This window comes from Podarcis raffonei, chromosome 16 (assembly GCF_027172205.1).
Source record: "Podarcis raffonei isolate rPodRaf1 chromosome 16, rPodRaf1.pri, whole genome shotgun sequence".
Lineage (NCBI taxonomy): Eukaryota > Metazoa > Chordata > Lepidosauria > Squamata > Lacertidae > Podarcis > Podarcis raffonei.
Window position 1 is genome coordinate 7,570,279 of NC_070617.1, and position 18,233 is coordinate 7,588,511.

Sequence of the window (18,233 nt, forward strand, 5' to 3'; positions counted from 1 at the left end):
ATTTATTTGCCAGCCTGAAGTAGAACAGAGTGGGGGGAAGGTGGGATGGTTAGTTGTTGGAGAAATAATGTTCTATCTGGAGGGGGGCTCTAGAAACGGGTTGTCCTTTCAAGAGAGGCCTGTCTTCATTCCAACCCTCCAGATTTTCATAAGAGAAAGGACCTATTTTTAGTAGATGTTCAGATATATTAGGGCTGCCGTTTTTCAGCTGGTGAATCGGTTAAACAAGCTTGAGAAAGAGGAGGAGGCCTCTTCTGAGATTGTGTGGTAAGAGGACCAAGAAAGGATGCCTCATCTGAAAGCATGCCAGGAGTGGGATACCTTCATCTGTGAACTGAAAGGTTGGAATACCTCTTCCGAGATGACATTGAAAAGCGGATTCCTTCCTGTGTGAGCAAGAAGGACGGATGCGAGAAGAGGGATTCCTTCCTGTGTGGGGAAGATTAAGGGCAGGTGCCTCTTACTGGACAGTGCATGCTGTTATGATACATGTATCACCTTAGAAAAACAAAACAGGTTTGGGGAGGGCGTTAGGGTTAGATTTAATTGGTCGATTCATGTGTTCGTGGTCTTTAATCATGTGATACCCCTGATAACGGATTATGGCCGGTATCCACAGAATTCTGAAACGAGTTCCCCCATGAGCCAAAGGAGGTTTTTGACTTGGCTTATAACAAACAGGTTTTGAAAAAGGGTGTTTTGTCCTCTGACACCAAGCAGAGTATGCTGACTTGCTTACAGAATGGAATTCGTCAGTTCCACAGAGCCCAACATGTCCCAGATCTGGGTCTAATTTGTTTGCATGAAGCTCTGTGGGCCGATATTTACTGGAGGGTTCCTTATATCTGATTTTGCCACCACTGCGCATTTCTTAGGGGAGCACTTTTAGATCCCAGGGCACCGGAGAAAAGAAAGAAGGGTTTTTGTAAAGAAACTTTTGATGTGAACAGGTTGTTTTTTATAAGCTAAAGGTAGTGCTTCTTGAAAAGCTCGTTTAGTTGCAAGCAAGTATTGTATATTTCTTGCTGCAAGACCTTTGGGGCACAAGATTTCCCATGATAAAATGGGGAGAAGATCAGGCAAGATCCATTCCTGAAGAAGTTTTTCTATGTCTGTGTCTATATGGAAAAATATATACAGTATTTTGTGAAAATACACTCGGAACTCAGCATACCTTGTGACATTATGTCACATGGAGATATTTTAAACCTCTTTGATTCGGAATATAAATTTCATTGGCTGTGTAATTCCTGCAAAACAGATTTGTGCACATCTGTGTTGTGGGCAATTTGAAGGATGTTTTTCAAAAAGATAAAATAGTTATTTCAGGTGTTTGCATTCGCTGTTTGAGCCTGGCATTGTGCATTTACTGGCATAACTGAACAGATTTGTTGGCAGACAGCTCACTAGTCCTCAAGGTTATCAGCAAATCCAGATTAGCTGATCGCTTGCTCAGAAATAAGTTCCGCTGATCAGTTCTTGTTGGTTTTTTAAAGAGTCCCACAGTTGGCCTTGTTCCTAACATGTGTGGATTTCATAATGCACATTCTCAGAGTTAAGCTTCCTGTACATTTCTGTTCGATGAAGCTCTGGCACATTGCCCTGTTGCTTCACATTCAGAGGTAGTTGACCTCGCACCTGGAAACATTTAAAATGGTCTTTCCCAACCTCGTACCCTCCAGATGTTCCTGGACTACAAAACCCATCATCCCTGAGAGTTGGCCATGCTGGCTGCAGGTGATGGGAGTTTGAGTCCCACAACACCCAGAGAGTGTCAGGTTGTGGAAAGCTGGCTTAAAGCAATAGGAGAAGTTGTTGTTGTCTTCTAAAACTTACTTCAGTGAATATTTCACTGTATTTTGGAAATATCAGTAGTAGTCTGTCATGCATGAAGTTAAATACTTCTTTTCTCCTGCGTTTCGGTTTGTGCCGCTTAGATTACCCTTGACTAACGTCAGTCTCCTCCATCATGCATCTATGCCGAATGTGCAAAAACCACTGGAGAAATATTCTTACTAATTCTGTTGGTCGAGCTCTGCTAAAGCTCAAGATTCCCCTGGCAAATCTGTTGCCAGATATGGGATTTCCTTGGTTCCCTATGTCGCCTTGCCTCTAAGGTTACCAGACTTTTTTCAATGAATCCTGGGACACTTTTTAACTTCAGTCGGAATGATAGTGGACAAGATAGGGGACTGATTTGTAAATCCGGGGACTGTCCCCCGGAAACGGGGACTTCTGGTAACCTTAATTGCCTCCATTCTCCACTGCTTTCCCAGTTATTTAAGTCTATGGTGGTTCTCACTTCAGCAGTAGTTTTGGGTGTTGTAGGTTTGTTTATTGATTGATTGATTGATTGATTGATTGGAGCGCCACAGCTCAGTGACAGAGCATCTGCTTGGCACACAGGAGGTCCCAAATTCAATCCCCAACTTCTCCAGGTAGGGCTGTGAAAGACTCGCTTTGAAATGCTGGCGAGCTGCTGCCAACCAGCAATAGATCGTGGTGAGCTAGTGGTGTGACTTGTTATAAGGCAGTTTTCTATGTTCGTGCATCGGAGCTGTGCCATGGGTTTTGTAGTCTTTAAAGCTGCGTCAAACCCAACACCATGGATTTTGTGGTCTGTAACAGGGGTGTCCAACTCCCAAGAGACTGCGATCTACTCCCATTATAAACCAACTGGCAGTAATCTACCCATTGGATTGACCAGAGTTGTTGAGCATTTTGGGGGGAGGGGGGCAATCGCTGGAGATCACGAGATCAACCAGGATCAACCAGGGACAGCCCATGATCTACCGGTAGATCATGATCGACCTGTTGGACAGCCCTGGTCAATAAAGCTGTGTGAAAGCTTAAGTTATCTTTTCACATTTATGTTTGGCCACAATTGTGCTGAAAGATTGGGGGCGGGGGTTGTAATTTTAAAGTTGTGTGATGACCCAATGGAGCAAACATTCCCAGATTTTAAATAGGTGCAAAATGGTGGTGCTTGAACAATTCTACAAGAGATGGCTTGTTTTGAAAGTTAAAACAGTTTGAAAAGTGGCTTGTCCGTAGTGTAAAGTGAGCTGGGATTGGGTGATGCTGGATATGTGGGTTTCTCAATATGGGACATGTTTTGTGCTTAACTAAAGTGCTTCTTGTGTTATCTCCTGTAAGAAGCAGTAGTTTGGTGTGTTAACTTTACAACCATGGGGAACATTGTGGTAGGAGGAGCCTCATGTATGAACAAATATGCTGGAGTAGTGATGAATTCATCACAGCTTCACAGCTCTTAATTAAAGCAAATTTTGAAGGGGAAAACCGCCACTGAATCATATATATGAATACACTGAGAAACTCAGAAACCAAGCAGTTACTGGGCAATGGGGGGAAAGGAAGATGATGGTGAAGGGGAAAGCTGTGATTTTCATCCTCTACACCAGGGTTTCCCAAACTTCGGTCCCCAGCTGTTCTTGGACTGCAACTCCCATCACCCCTAACTAGCAGGACCAGTGGTCAGGGATGATGGGAGTTGTAGTCCAAAAAAAAACAGCTGGAGACCCAAGTCTGGGAAACCTTGCTCTGCACATGTATTTGAGAATTGCATTGAAATGTGGGACTTGCATACGAGAGGGAAAACATGTGCAGGATCAGGCTGCAAACAGAAGATCCACTGAGGAACATTTCTGCATGCTTAAGCCTGGGGAAACTTGGGTGGGCGAGAGGGGATCCTCCATATGTCATTGGACGCCCAACTCCCATCAGCCCTAGCCCTAGGACTGATGGGAGTTGTAGTCCAGCAATGTCCAGCGGGATGCAGATTCCCCACCCAGGGGAAGTTAAATATTTTCCGAAAAGGTTCTTAAGGAGATAAGTCGAAATAGGACAGAGATCTGTCATTCAGTGTCGCCACTGGCAATGAACAGATAAGAAGTTGTAAGACTGTTGTAAGAGCGGATCCGCAGATGAAGGAACTGTCAAGAGTAGCAATGGAAAGATTGTAGAGGAGCCAGTGGTATGCAAAGCGTAGGGACCGAATATTCTACCTTGGGACGTCAGGCAGGTGGTGGAAGAAGACTTCTGTTCAATGTTTACTGAAACGAGCATCTCAAAGACTTGGGTTGGGCAGCTGCTTTTGACATCTCAATTAAAAAGTGGGCAAGGATGACTCAGTCCTTGTAAGAAGATACTCTAATGAATGTGGCTTCCTGCAAACAAGGGGGGCGGGCGCCAACCCTGAAAGGGGGCGTGGCTTCTGGGACGGGTGGAGATTTCTTAGAAGTGGGATTGGCCACCACTCGGGTGGCCTTTTAGCTTCTTACCAGACCTCGGCTGACATTAATAGATCTCAAGAGCAGGCCGGTGGCCATTAAGATGAGCTGCATGTGAGGAAACAGGCTCAGAGAAATGAGTTCAGTTGGCATTTTAACACGGACCGACCCGATTCGTGATTCCCAAACCAGAACACAAACTGAAACGCAGCTCGCCTTCCAAATTCTGCACACAAGGATGTGTGTGTTTGCAAAAGCAAAATCCCAGAGTCATCGTTATATTTGGGAAAGTCGCTTCCAAAATAAGAAGCCTGTTAGCTGCATTTTCTTCTACACGGTTTTTGCCTGATGGTAGAATATCTGCGGATCTTAATGCAGGCTTCTTTTTTAAAAGAATTGCACAAACCGACACAAAAATGAGCTTAAGGTTGGGATAATGTGAAATGAAAACAAAAGGGGGGCAGATTCAGCCCCCCGCCAGCCACAGAGACGCGAGTGGAGTCGCTCGAGTGGTTTCTTAAAGCTATATAGTAAACGTGTTCCCACGTGACCAGAAATTAGGCCACCAGTGGGCATCTTTGAAGATCAGCTGCAACGGTTTTGAAAAGCACCTTTGGTTATGCTTGAATCGAGGTGGGTCAGTGTGGATATGTAAAAAACCAAAAGAAATAAAGGAGGAACAACAGACTCTGGGTTGGGCCCGTTTTGAAAGGGCAGTTAATTTTGACAGGAAGTGGGGTGCCGTTGGAAAGCTCCCCGTTTCCTGTCGGCCTCTGGCGATTCCGTAGAACCACTGTGTGTGTCTCCGCTCTCTGGGAGACACTCGTCTATCAAAGGGAGGTGGGGAAATCTCAACTCTCATCAACTAGGAAAAGAGATCATTTTTGCCTAAAGCACTAAAAATAATCCGAAAGAAAAAGGTTGAGTATTATTAATTTTTTTTCATATTTTTTTTTGGTAGGGGAAAAGGGAAGAGGGAAAAGTAAGGGGGATATTTTGGTTATGATTCCTAGAGAAGGAGCTAGGGTGAAAAATAGGGAAGAGGGGGTCAGCGAAGCTTTAGGAAACGTCTACCTAACAGTACTTTTTTTCTTTTCCTCTCATACACAAAACTTTGGGTCGACAGGGTTTCGTTTTTCCGCAAGCGCGCAGAGAGAATCACACCTGCGCGAGGCAAATTTTGAGGTCACTCGGACATGCGCTCTCTCTCACATACAGTCTAACGCTGGCCGACTGTGCTTTTCTTTGTTTTGAAAGAGCTGACAATCAAAATCAGGAAGAGAAGGAAAGGACAGATGGAAAGGACACCAGCCTAGGCACTGTGAGGCCATGTTCACACGGACAAAGCTTAGGGGGCTTTTGCTGGGATCATCTAGACCACGTACGTCCACCTCTACAGTCTGAGTGGCTAAGGTGTTTGGTCTAGGACCCACGAAACCAGGATTCCTGCTCAGCCATGAATCTTCAGTGGGTGTGACCTTGGGCCAGCCAATCTCTCTCAGCCTAACCTACCCCACAGGCTTGTTGTGAGGATAAAATGGGTAGGGGAGGAGAACCATGTTTGCCACCTTGAGCTCCTTGGAGAAGAGGTGGGGTGGTTGTCCTCTTTGGGCGAGAATATCACCCTGCTGGAGCAAGGACAGCAGTTGAAGCCAAGGCTAAAGTTGTGAACCGGCAGAATTTGGAGAGTGCTTTGGGGTGGCCCCAGGTGGCGCTGTGGGTTAAACCACAGAGCCTAGGACTTGCCGATCAGAAGGTCGGCGGTTCGAATCCCCACGACGGGTGAGCTCCCGTTGCTCAGTCCCTGCTCCTGCCAACCTAGCAGTTCGAAAGCACCTCAAAGTTCTAGTAGATAAATAGGTACTGCTCTGGCGGGAAGGTAAACGGTGTTTCCGTGCGGTGCTCTGGTTCACCAGAAGCGGCTTAGTCATGCTGGCCACATGACCCGGAAGCTGTACACCGGCTCCCTTGGCCTATAGAGCGAGATGAGCGCCGCAACCCCAGAGTCGGCCACGACTGGACCTAATGGTCAGGGGTCCCTTTACCTTTAAGGCAAGATGAAAGCTTCGGTGGTTTACGAGTGGAGGCCACCAAGGTCTGAGACACAATGTTGAGTGTGCTGGCTTTCAGAGACCCTGATACCAATCGGTCGATAGATCAGTGTTATCGATCAAGCCACCAACTCGTTGGCAATCAAGTTCTGTACATGCAGTTTCCAGGTTTCTACCCCTAAATGTTTAACACTTAGGCTAAGACTGCCCTACTCAGCATAAACCCATTACAATTAATGGCTCTGAACCGGTTATGCCCGTTAACTTCAACCAGTATGCTCTGAGCAGGAGTAGCATTTGTGTACTTATTCAGAGTAGCAATTCTTTTCTCTTTGGCACCCAGAGGAATGCTGAGCTTAGTCCACTCCAAACAATAAAAAGAAGAGGGGAGATGTGCTGGACTTTTGTGGCTGTGAACTTCATGGCTGAGCTTCCTGTTCGAGTTAAAACCCCGTCCGTTGTTTTTTTTAAAGCCGCCTGAGGAGGATGGAGCTAAGCTTCCACCGCATCTTGATATGCCGGCTTTGGTGTCCGAGAAAAGAGAAAGAGGCCAGGAAAAGAAGGAAAAGAAGAAAAGGAGGAAGGCGCTGGTGTAACCATAGTGTCTGGTCCCCTGAGATGGACACACTATGTGGGCCTCACGGTCGAGGCTCTTTAGCTCTAAGGGAGGTTCTGGAGGTAATTCTGGTTTGGGAGTAATTTGGAGAGCTAAGTCACTGAGCCTCCAACCAAGTCTTGGATGGCCTCCCTCAGGGGACTGAGGGAGTCCGCCCACAGCCAGAATCTGGGTGGGACATTTTGGTTCTGTCAATAAATACGTTCCCCCTTACAACTGAAGAGCCCCACGGCAGTCGGGCCGGAGGTCCCAGCTGCCGCGGCTGTTTCCGGAGGGCTAACAGCGGCCCCCTACGCCTCGTAGGCCGCCGTCCTCCCTCTTCTGAGAAACGTCAAATGCTAAGGCTCTGTCCTCACACACGGTTAAAGCTCTACATCTTTGGAAAGCAGTTCAGCAAACTTTTGTGTATCATCTTAAAAAATATTTGGATAGAGACGTCATATATATAATATATATATATCAAAAAAAAGACACTCTGTAGGAAGCAGCAAGAGGAGCTATGGAAAAGGGGAAAGGAATGTGAGGCTTTGGGTGAAGCGTCTCCCCCCCCCCGCCCACCCCATTGCCCCCCTCAAGACAGAGGACGGAGGTGGGTATTTGGGAAAGGGGGGGTGCGCTGCTGCTGCTCCCACTTTTGGTTTGGCGATATTTGGTATGCTGGTGCCGAGCGCCCAGGCACCGTGGGTGGGAGGTGTCAGAAAGGGACGGTCCTCATCCCACCCCGAATGGACCACATGACTCATTAGGGAGTAATTTTGGAGCCTCAACCTCCCCAAAGCCCCGGTAATTCGTAGGGGGTTTGGCTTCGGCACAATTTGGGCAGGGGGACATCAGCGTCCACATCCATTCTTGAGGCAGCCAAGAATGAGAGCAGGGAGAAGTTGTCTCTTTCCCCCCGCTTTCTGGCTTTCCCTCAAGATGGCTGCCTCAAGTTCCGGAACCTTCCGGTTGCCGTGGAAAGCTGGATCCCTGTCGCCCCACCTCTCTGCCACTACCCCTTCTCCCTTCCGGCAAGAGGGGGGGTGGGATTTAAGCAGCCAGAGGGTGGCTGGCAGGTTGAGGTAGTTTTGGTATTTGTATCAAAAATAGATCATTCGGGAGAACTGGGGTGGGAGTAGGGCTCAGGTGGCGGCTGGAGCGGACGCTATGGGGCTGGCCGTCCAGCGGAGGTGAGGTAGATTCTTTGGAGGTTTGCGGTTGGAATCCTGGATGGGTGGTGGGAAATTGGGGGCAGGGGAAGGCCCTGCCTCAACAGAGCTGCCACCGGGCTCCATCGAGGGGTCTCCCCCTACTCCGTTCCCACCGGGCATTGGCTTAACCACTGGGCTGTGAAGGAGGGCAGCGCTCGACGGTCACTTCAAAGTGGGGAGTGTCATGGGCGGTGAGTCCATCGGAGGATGGGGGGTTCTGTGAGGAGAAAGGAAGGCAGGTTAACCGCATTGCCCTTTCGGACGCCGCCTTTTGGCCCGCAAGCTTTGTTCCTCACTCCCAGGGTGCCTTGCAAATGATTATATATCAGACCCTGCTGGCCGTCTCCCCTGGCCCCCGTCTGACCCTCCGAGTATAAGCTCCGGAGAGAAAATACAGTGGAATTAAGGCCTTATTCACACTATGCATTTAAAAAAAGTGTGATAACACTTTCAGGAAAATTCTGAAGAATCCTGGGAGGTGTGGTTTGTTCATGGTGCTGACAGGTGCTATTCCCCTCCCAGAGCAATTATTATTATTATTATTATTATTATTATTATTATTACTCATAATAATCTGGGTTTCCTCAGCCACTCTGGGCGGCTCCCAACAGAATATTAAAAACACAATAAAACATCAAACATTAAAAACTTCCCTAAACAGGGTTGCCTCCAGATGTCTTCTAAAAGTCAGATAGTTGTTTATTTCCTTGACATCTGATGTGAGGGTGTTCCGCAAGGCGGGCGCCACTACTGAGAAGGCCCTCTGCCTTCAGCTCCTGGAGTTTCCCAGGAAGAGGAATTGATTGCTAAAATACTCTGGGAATTATGGTTCCAGGAGGGGAATAGCAACTCTCGGCACCATTAACAGCTCCCGGGTTTCATTGGAGGAGACCTTGACTGAAGCGATATCACAGTGATTTACATCTTCACCCATGTGATCAGCAGGGCTGCTGCCATGGCCCTTCCCCCTGGGGCACCTTGGTTCTGCCTGGGACAGCTGCTGAGCTAAAAGCAGGTATACACACACATCCCTCCTCACCTGGGTAACCAGTTCCACCATCTCTGAGGGTTTTGCCCCACCCTCCAGCTTCCGCTGGTTCCGGGGAGGCTCCCGCGTGGTGGTCTGCACCGGTTCTGTTCCCTGTGGGATGGTCCAGCTTTCTTGGGTCCCTTTCTTACAGAACAGGCTGCAGAGGGAAGACGTAGAGAGAAGGGGTTATTTCCTGAAACATTTCTTAAATGGTACTTAGGAAATCTGCCCAGGGTGATGATGATGATGATATTTTGTTTTTAGTCTATTTTAAAATTAAACCTGTATATTTTATCTTTCTATATAATATTATTGCAAGCATCACACTGCATTTTGCAGGATCCGTGAGCAGGGGATAACAGCCCCTAGTACTGTCATATCTCATGCTACGTTTGCTTGATGTTACTTTTTTCAGGTTGTGACCCGGAAGTACCAGAAAGGGTTACTTCCGGGTTTCACCGCTTGTGCATGCGCAGTAGCGCTAAATCACACTTCACGCATGCGCACAAGCGCCAGATCATGCTGCACACCTGCACAGATACGGCGCTTCAGGTTGCGGGCTTTTCACGTTGCGAAAGGGCCTCCGGAACGGATCCCATTCGCCACCAGAGGTACCACTGTACAGTCAAACCTTGGCTGTTGAACAGAATCTGTTCCGGAAACCCGTTCGGCTTCCGAAATGTTCGACAACCAAGGTGCAGCTTCCGATTGGTTCCAAGAGCTTCCTGCACTCAGCAGAAGCAGTGTTGGAAATTCGGCTTCTGACAAACATTTGAAAACCAGAGCATTTACTTCCGGGTTTTCATCGTTCGGGAGCCGAAACATTCCATAACGGAGCTGTTCAGGAACTGAGGTTTGACTGTAATACATTTTAAACTAGGATATCATGGTATAATAGCCTAACATCATCTCTTAAAGTAAAAAAAAATAATTACAAGAAACATATGTAACATCAGGGTCACAAAAGTTAGAAGCAATCATATGAGTCACATATACATGGTAGTTATCGTTAAGGAGATTGGGAGGGGACACTTGGAATAAACATTTCAGGAAACTATTACTTTTGTGTTTATATCCTGTCTTTCCTCCAAGGACATGGTTCTCTCCCCCGTCTCCATATTATCCTTAAAACAACCTTGTTGAAGTTGGTTAGAAGGAGAGGCAGGGACCAGCCTAAGCTCATCTAGCAAGCTTCATGGCTGATTTGTGCACCCTGGTCTCCCAGGTCCTATCCCAACACCCTGATCATGATACCACACTGACTCTACCCATCATGGCCACAATCTATTTATTTATGTATATAGTTAGGGCCTAGAGGGAGGCGGTGGCAGGAATTTCAGGAAGATCCACTGGGACATAAAAAGAGAAGTGTTAGGACATACAATGTACCTCTAGGAAGGAACTACGGTTGTACCCTGGTTTTCGAACAGCTTAGCTCTCAAATGTTTTGGCTCTCGAACGCCGCAAACCCAGAAGTGACTGTTCCGGTTTGAGAACTAATTTTGGAACCCAAATGCCCGATGCAGCTTCTGATTGGCTGCAGAAGCTTTCTGCAGCCAATCAGAAGCCACGCTTTGGTTTCCCAACATTTTGGAAGTCGAACGGACTTCCAGAATGGATTCTGTCTGACTTCCAAGGTACGACTGTACTGTGAGTTTTGCAGAGGGCCCTGGGTGAAAAAACATGGGCAACTGTGGGTTACGATCGAAAGTTCAGCAGGTTACATGGCACCTACGGGGACTTTTCCTGTGGTGTACCCCTTGGAAGATTGTGCATGTGGGAATGGAGCCCTTTGGGTGGATAAGGGCTCCCCCCCCAAAAAAAAAAACCCCGCTGCTATATTTGGGTGTCTAGGGAAATTAGGGAATTCTGGGAGGTCCAAGTGATTCGTGCAGAGCAGCCTCCACATCCTCACCTCTTGCGGTAGCCAAACATAAGGAAGAGGACACAGAATATAATGCACGCCATGCCAATGTGGACGCCAACCACAATGCCAGCGAGGGAGCTCTCCCCGTCCTGCCCACACTGGCACACTGAGTTGGCATCTGTGGGACAAAGGACAGTCGTTAAGGGATGGAGGTCACAGAGATGGAGAGGCGAGAGGGTTTCTGTTTCTCTTCATTTCTTGTTTTTCCAAAGATTGAGTTCTGTTCACATGCATTTATCACATCTGTATGTTTATGTATATACACTAGAGGCCAAAATTGTGGAAACCTTTAGCAAATGTTGCAGTTCTAGGGTTTGGTGGTTCAGAACACCAGTCTTTTTCAGAATGACACCATAAAACAATACCATAAATACCATGTATCGATAGAAAGATAATGTAATGCAGAAGATAAAACACAATAAACTGGGTTGAATTGTTCTACCTAAAGTTACAGCTAAATAACCAGAAAAGGCAGATTTCCTTAAAACTGACAAAAGACTGATGTTATGAGACATCAGACCTAGGAAATCCCAAAAGTTTCCACAATTTTGGCCACTCTAGTGTGTATAAGTCTGTGTTTAGAAGAATCCTCATGAAAATTCATTAATGAAAATTCATTTTAGTGCAAATTTCTCCCAATAGACACACCTTTGTAATTTTGCCTAATTATCGACATTTTTGCAAAGCAGTTTTTCCTTACGGAATGCACTTTTTCTGTTATTTTCACTAGTATATGCCTTTTTTGTAGAGAAATATGAATTTTGAAGGTTGGCCCCATTCCAGTTTGCGAATTGTTTCGGTAAATGTAAATTAGTACATTTGCCTTTAAATGCGAACAGAATTGAATTTATCCCCCATCGCCATAAGTGTATGTGAGTGTGTGTGTTTCTCGTCCTTACCCAGCCTCTCAGAGTTCTCCTTGAGGGAGACAAACCGCACACTGCTGTTCCCATCGCCATTCCCATTGAAGGCCTGGAGTTTGATCTCGTACATGGCAGATGGTTCTGTGGGAAAGAGTTTGGAAAGGCGAGTGGAGTGGAGGTCAGGTTTATGGAAGCCAACACTAGGGGGCAGCATTGATAGAGAATCTGAGGGCTAGCTAGCGGGGGAAGCTGAGGGGTAGGGGGCAATTTCTCCGTCATGCGGCAAGGAATCTGCCTCAGACCGGAACAGACTATTAGTCCACATTGTTCTGCATTGTCTACTCTGACTGACAGCAGCTCTGCAGGGCGTCTTCCCACAACCACTGGATCCTGGAGACACCAGGGAGCTGAAGCTACGGTCCCCCAGGAGGAGACTCACCCAAGTTGCTGAACGTGAAAGAGTTGGCCATGCCGGATAAGAGCTCAGGGCCCTCGTAGTGGGCGCTGGGCAGCTTTCGGAGGTAGAGCTTGAAGCCTTCGATTCGGCCCGGCTTGGCAGGCAGCTCCCAAAAGACGTAGACGGCACTGTTGTTGAGAATCTTGGTGAAAAAGCCCAGTGCTGCAGGGACTGAGTAGACGGGGGGGAAAGGTGAGTGACTGTCCTTCCCACCCAGATGGAGAAAAGCAGGGACACAACATCTCCCGCACCTGGGGGTCTCTCTCAGTCCTATGCTATTGTCAGGAAACTGTCAGCAGATCCCAGCTGGTTACCCGGGAATTATAAAGACAAGGGAATGTTTCTTACAGTCATTTTTTATTTCAGTCTCTACAGAGAGAAGCTTTGGAACCCAGCCTCTTGGATAATGGCGTTGTCCTGAGTGAATCTTTACCCCCGTCTCTCCCACGTCCTCATTCGTTATCATCATAACCTCCTCTACAGGTGCCGCTACATGCACCTATTTGCTCTCCTACTTATTATTATTATTATTATTATTATTATTATTATTATTATTAAGGATTTCTTGGTTTACAAAAGTATGTGCAATGTCTCTTTTTTCAAGTTATATTTTCCACATAGTTCTGTGTTGACTACTCTGACCTGCAGCAGCCCTGCAGGGCGTCTTCCCACAACCACTGGATCCTGGAGACACCAGGGAGCTGAAGCTACGGTCCCCCTCGGTCAGTTTCATTTATTGAGACATTAGGGTTACATTAGGAAGACAAAGGGAGGAAGAGGTGGAGGGGGTCGTGGTGGATAGGGGTGGGGTTGGGTGACGCTGTTTCTATTTTACTTAATGTATGTGTGAGGTTTTATGCCAGCATAGCTTGTGCAGGTTCTGTTTGCTATTCACTTGTGTTCCTTTGGTGGTGAGAGAGGTTGGGGTTGGCCTAGGGCAGTGTTTCTCAACCTGTGGGTCCCCAGATGTTGTTGGACTACAACTCCCATCATTCCTAGCCAGCATGACCAGTGGTCAGGGATGATGGGAGTTGTAGTCCAACAACATCTGGGGACACCCAGGTTGAGAACCGCGGGCCTAGGGTGTGGTTGCTTGTTTGTGACTGGCTGTGGTGAACTTTGTTTTCGTGTGTGAGTGGAGTGGGTGGGTGTTTTTGAATCAGGTTAGCCATACTGATTTGCATGGTCTCCTACCTTTAAGGATCACCAGGTTCTGGGAGATGGAGGGTCTGGGATGTTTTCTAATGACAATGTGTTGTTCTGTCTCTCTCGTGATTTCCCAGCTTTCCCCCTCATCTGCCTCTGAGCTGCGACCTCCCTCAAACCCCTGTTGTAAATCTGTACTGTCTTTCCTCTTCCTCTTCCCTGAAAGGGTCAGGATGGGGAGGCGGTCTCTGCTATTCCTCCTCTGGAGCTAGCGTGGTGTAATGGTTAAGAGTGGTGGACTCGTAATCTGGTGAACTGGGTTCGATTCCCTGCTCCTCCACATGCAGCTGCTGGGTGACCTTGGGCTACTCACACTTCTCTGAAGTCTCTCAGCCCCACTCACCTCACAGGGTGTTTGTTGTGGGGGAGGAAGGGAAAGGAGAATGTTAGCTGCTTTGAGACTCCTTCGGGTAGTGATAAAGCGGGATATCAAATCCAAACTCTTCTTCTCTGCCCAGTGCCTGACACTATTACCATTTGTGGCTGGTGCCCAGTGCAGTAGGGATCCAGGGTTGCGGTGTGGGTGTGGATGTGTCATAGACCTGTTACTATTTCTGCAACATTGCCCCTGTCTCCAGTGTCCTATACCTGCCCAATTAGCATGAAAAGGGAGCATTTCAGCCACTGAGAAGATGTCCCGACCCTTTGAGCCAATTGGAGCCAATCAGTGAAGGAAGGTGAGTTGGCCACTGAGGATGGGCTCCTAGGGTCACTCTGGAGAAGGTGCGAGGGGAAAACGGTGAGGAGTTGTTGTCCCATATGCTCCCAAGCTAAGCGTTTAGTAGCATTAAAGACACAAAGTGCTTTGGTTCCAAGAGAACAGCGTGCACATTCAGTTATGTACAATGGAACATCAAAGGAAACACCAGTTGAGTCGTTCCAGATAGCTCAGTTGGTTACAACAGGGTTTGTCAACCTGGTCCCTACCTCTCACTAATGGGCATTTCAGGACTCTAGGTGGGTGGTAGGGGGTTTGACGGCACAAGCTGAATCCTCCTTCCACCGAGCACTGGTGGGCGGTAAGGAAATTTTACCATCAAGAAAGATGCATTAGTGGGCAGTAGGTGTAAAAAGGTTGACTTCCCCTGGGTTAGAACATGGTGCTGATAATGCCAAAGCTGCAGGTTCGATCGCCTTATGGGACTGCCGCATATTCCTGCATTGCAGGGGGTTGGACTAGATGATTCTCAGGGTCCCTTCAAAACTCAACAATTCAATGATCATCCGTACTATAAAAAAAAAAAGATACTGGAGCACACCATGTTGTTTGCATAGAGAAGAGTGCATCTAGCTGAAAGGCCACACACAGAGATTTGCAACGATCATTGCAATGCACCCCGAATCGTGACCTCTGTGTAGCTATAAGGTGATTGCACTTCTGAATTTGCCAAACCAAGAATGGATAATAATAATAATAATAATAATAATAATAATAATAATAATAATAATAAATTTATTTATATCCCACCCTCCCCAGCTGAAACCGGGCTCAGAGCGGATAACGACAGTAAAATGATACAACAGTCTAAAATCATTTCATTATAAAATCAGTTCAAATCAGATTAATGGCAACCATTGGGCTAGAGTTCTGTGAGGATGACAGGAGGAGGGGGTCAGGCTGTGCCCTGGCCAAAGGCCTGGTGGAACAGCTCTGTCTTGCAGGCCCTGCAGAAAGATTTCAAGTCCCGCAGGGCCCTAGTCTCTTGTGACAGAGCACTCCACCAGATCAGGGCCACAGCCGAAAAAGCCCTGGCTCTGGTTGAGGCCAGCCTAACCTCTCTGTGGCCTGGGACCTTCAGGATGTTTTTGTTTGAAGACCGTAAGGTCCTCCGTGGGACATACCAGGAGAGGCGGTCCCGTAGGTACGAGGGTCCTAGGCCGTATAGGGCTTTAAAGGATGGGGCAGGAGGCGGAGGTACCAAGGGCAGGTACAGCCGCAGCCAACGACAGGCACGGCCAACAAATGCTGGTCTCGCCCCCGTCTTCCTCATCTACAAGGAGTGGCACTGAGATGGAGGAGCAGGAAGACCGCTCCAATGGGTTACTCACTGCTGCCCAGAGTGGTGGCCAGGATGGGCTGGGAATCCTGGCTGGCGCCCAGGGGTGAGTAAGCCTTCAGGTAGATAGAGTACGTTGTCGAGGGCTCCAGGTTTGTGAAGACGTGCTGGAAGGTGGTCTTGCTGACGGCCTCCTGGAGCTCCCGGCTGTCGGACTCTGCGGGAGGTGCGAGGAGGAAGAGAGGTCAATTGGCGATGCTACGTTTTTTGGATGGGATCAGGATGGGACCTCCCGGCTGGGACCAAAGGCCCACCTCACCCAGCATCCTGTTCTCCCAAACCATCCAATCAGGTGCCTCCAGGAAGCCCACAGGACGGGCGCGACATCAACAACCTTCCCATGAGGGTTTGTCCCCAGCAATGGAGGTTCCGTTCTTAACCATTGGGGCTATTCACGTAAGAGCATTCCTGCTGGATCACAGCAAAGACCCCCTTCACACAACTTACCGTATTTTTCGCTCTATAAGACACACTTTTTCTCTCCTAAAAAGTAAGGGGAAATGTGTGTGCGTCTTATGGAGCGAATGCAGGCTGTGCAGCTATCCCAAAAGCCAGAACAGCAAGAGGGATCGTTGTGCAGCGAAAGCAGCGATCCCTCTTGCTGTTCTGACTTTTGGGATAGCCCCGCGAAGCCTCTTCAGGGCAACGGGAGGAACACTTGCTCTTCAGGACAGCAGGAGGAACGGGATCCCTCTTGCTGTTCTGACTTTGCTTTGCTGGAGAGGCACTGCACAGTTTTCCCTCTCTGCACAGCACCTCTTCAGTGCTGAAGAGGCACTGCGCAGAGAGGAAGAGAATTTTTTTTCTTGTTCTCCTCCTCTAAAACTAGGTGCGTCTTATGGTCGGGTGTGTCTTATAGAGCAAAAAATATGGTACTTGTGAGATCGCCTGACACCATAGCTACCCAACCATCCTCTCTGATGTGGCACCGTTACAATATGCCTTCCGCATTTGTAAGAAAACGAAATCTTTTGCTGCGGCACCATCCCTGGCGTACGTAGTCCACCAAACCTGCGCCTGGAAAGTGAACCTTGGGTGGGAATTTGGGGTGAGGCTCCCCACTCACCTCCTGCCTTGCGGATATGCAGCACGTAACCGATTATGGCCTCTGTCACTTCCATGGGGGGCTCCAGCCAAGACACCTGGATGGAGGTGGTGGAGAGGGCAGTGGCCTGGACCCCTTCTGGGGAGCTGGGCAGCTCCTTGGACAGGGCCACAGCTAGCCGGGCGCTGGCCTGGTTGGTCCCTGCGCTGTTTTCCGCAATGCACTGGTAGATGGCTTCGTCCGCTGAGGTAATCCGCTGGATCATCAAGGTGCTATGGAAAGGTGGTTTTTTTTTGAGGGGGAAAGAGGCATTAGCAAGACAAAGACAGAAGGTGTTGTGGCAGAAGAGGTGGAAAGTCTTCTCTTTGGTTTAGAAAAAGGCACAACTCTGCTGATTTTCATTTTGAAAACACCTGGTTCGGCAGGTGCAGGCTTTAACCACTGTTAAGGAACTCGTCTGCCTTGACTGTTGTGAACATGGCACTGTATTTTGAATTATTATTTTTTGTAGCCTGACAGTCAGTGACAGAGAAAAGGGAGGTAAATGTCCCCAAATGAATAAATGAGTAATTTGGAATATGCAGAATACAAAAAAATAAATTTAAGGAACCACAGAAAGAGGGGGGAAGGAAATTATTGAAATGGATAAAATTGAAAATAATTAATAATAATAATAATAATAATAATAATAATAATAATAATAATAATAATGGAATGCTGTGACCGTCCTATGCTTCCAGGATTTTTTTAAAAAATGTTTTATTATTTTACTTAGTATACAACAAGACTAACAGAGTATTCCAACAATTCAACAGGGGGGAAAGTAGAGCATGGTCAGGTATAAGTTAAGGAGATGAAAGACAGAAAGAAAAAATATTAAAAGAAGCCTGTACAACAGAGGCAACATGGCAGTATTCCAAGATAAGACACACGGAGTGGATCAGAAACTCATATAATCAAAAACAGCAGCAGATGAAATCATATTTGGATGGAATTTGCCATCTGCGTTGTTTAACAAACTGATGGAGAAAAGGGAGATAAAGAGTTCTTAATGGCTGAGAAATGTTCTCTGTCTGTCTGTCTCTCTCTGCATCTCTCTCTTCCTCCAGCCTTTGGAAAGTTACACTCATTCTGTGTTTCCTGAATACACACAGACACACACACACACACCCATCCCTCTACATAGGGCTCCTTCAGCAGGAAGGAGGATGGGGACAAACCAGAATTAGTTGACTCTCCTCTGGTTGGCTCTGGCGCCCCCTACTGCTGGGCTCCCTGCCTTCCATCCCACCAGACCCCAACCACTGCCCAGCCCTGGCTTAATCCTTTCTAAGTGTGTTCCCTGAGGACGTTCCTGGTCTCACCTGTTGTTGTGCGTCAGCTTGATGTTCTCGCCGGGCGCCAGGACCTTGCCGTTCTTCAGCCAGATCAGGTGGGGTTCCGGCACACCTTGGGCCACGCAGGTGAAAATGGCGCTGCTGCCGGGGGGCTTGGAGACGGATTGGGGCCATTGCACAAACTCCGGCGGGGCTGAGGTGGAG

General features: G+C 47.7%; 1 protein-coding gene across 2 annotated transcripts in view; it reads right to left on the minus strand.

The window, feature by feature from the left end:
• Positions 1–1,587: 1,587 nt before the first annotated feature.
• Positions 1,588–18,233, minus strand: part of LOC128403689 (immunoglobulin superfamily DCC subclass member 3-like) — a 37,087-nt gene continuing 20,441 nt past the window's right edge. Inside the window, exons 7-15 of one of the 2 annotated variants that reach the window (XR_008327995.1) lie at positions 18,057–18,222; positions 16,714–16,964; positions 15,640–15,804; positions 12,367–12,555; positions 11,964–12,068; positions 11,053–11,182; positions 9,147–9,294; positions 6,674–8,324; positions 1,588–6,068 (exon numbers count right to left, since the gene is read on the minus strand). Coding sequence is in view for 1 of the 2 variants with exons in the window: in XM_053368692.1 (XP_053224667.1) it covers positions 11,049–11,182; positions 11,964–12,068; positions 12,367–12,555; positions 15,640–15,804; positions 16,714–16,964; positions 18,057–18,222 (1,010 nt within the window). In the remaining variant the exon portion in view is untranslated. Of the gene's footprint in view, positions 6,069–6,673; positions 8,325–9,146; positions 9,295–11,048; positions 11,183–11,963; positions 12,069–12,366; positions 12,556–15,639; positions 15,805–16,713; positions 16,965–18,056; positions 18,223–18,233 lie in introns of those variants that run through there. The other variant, XM_053368692.1, reaches the window with a different exon arrangement.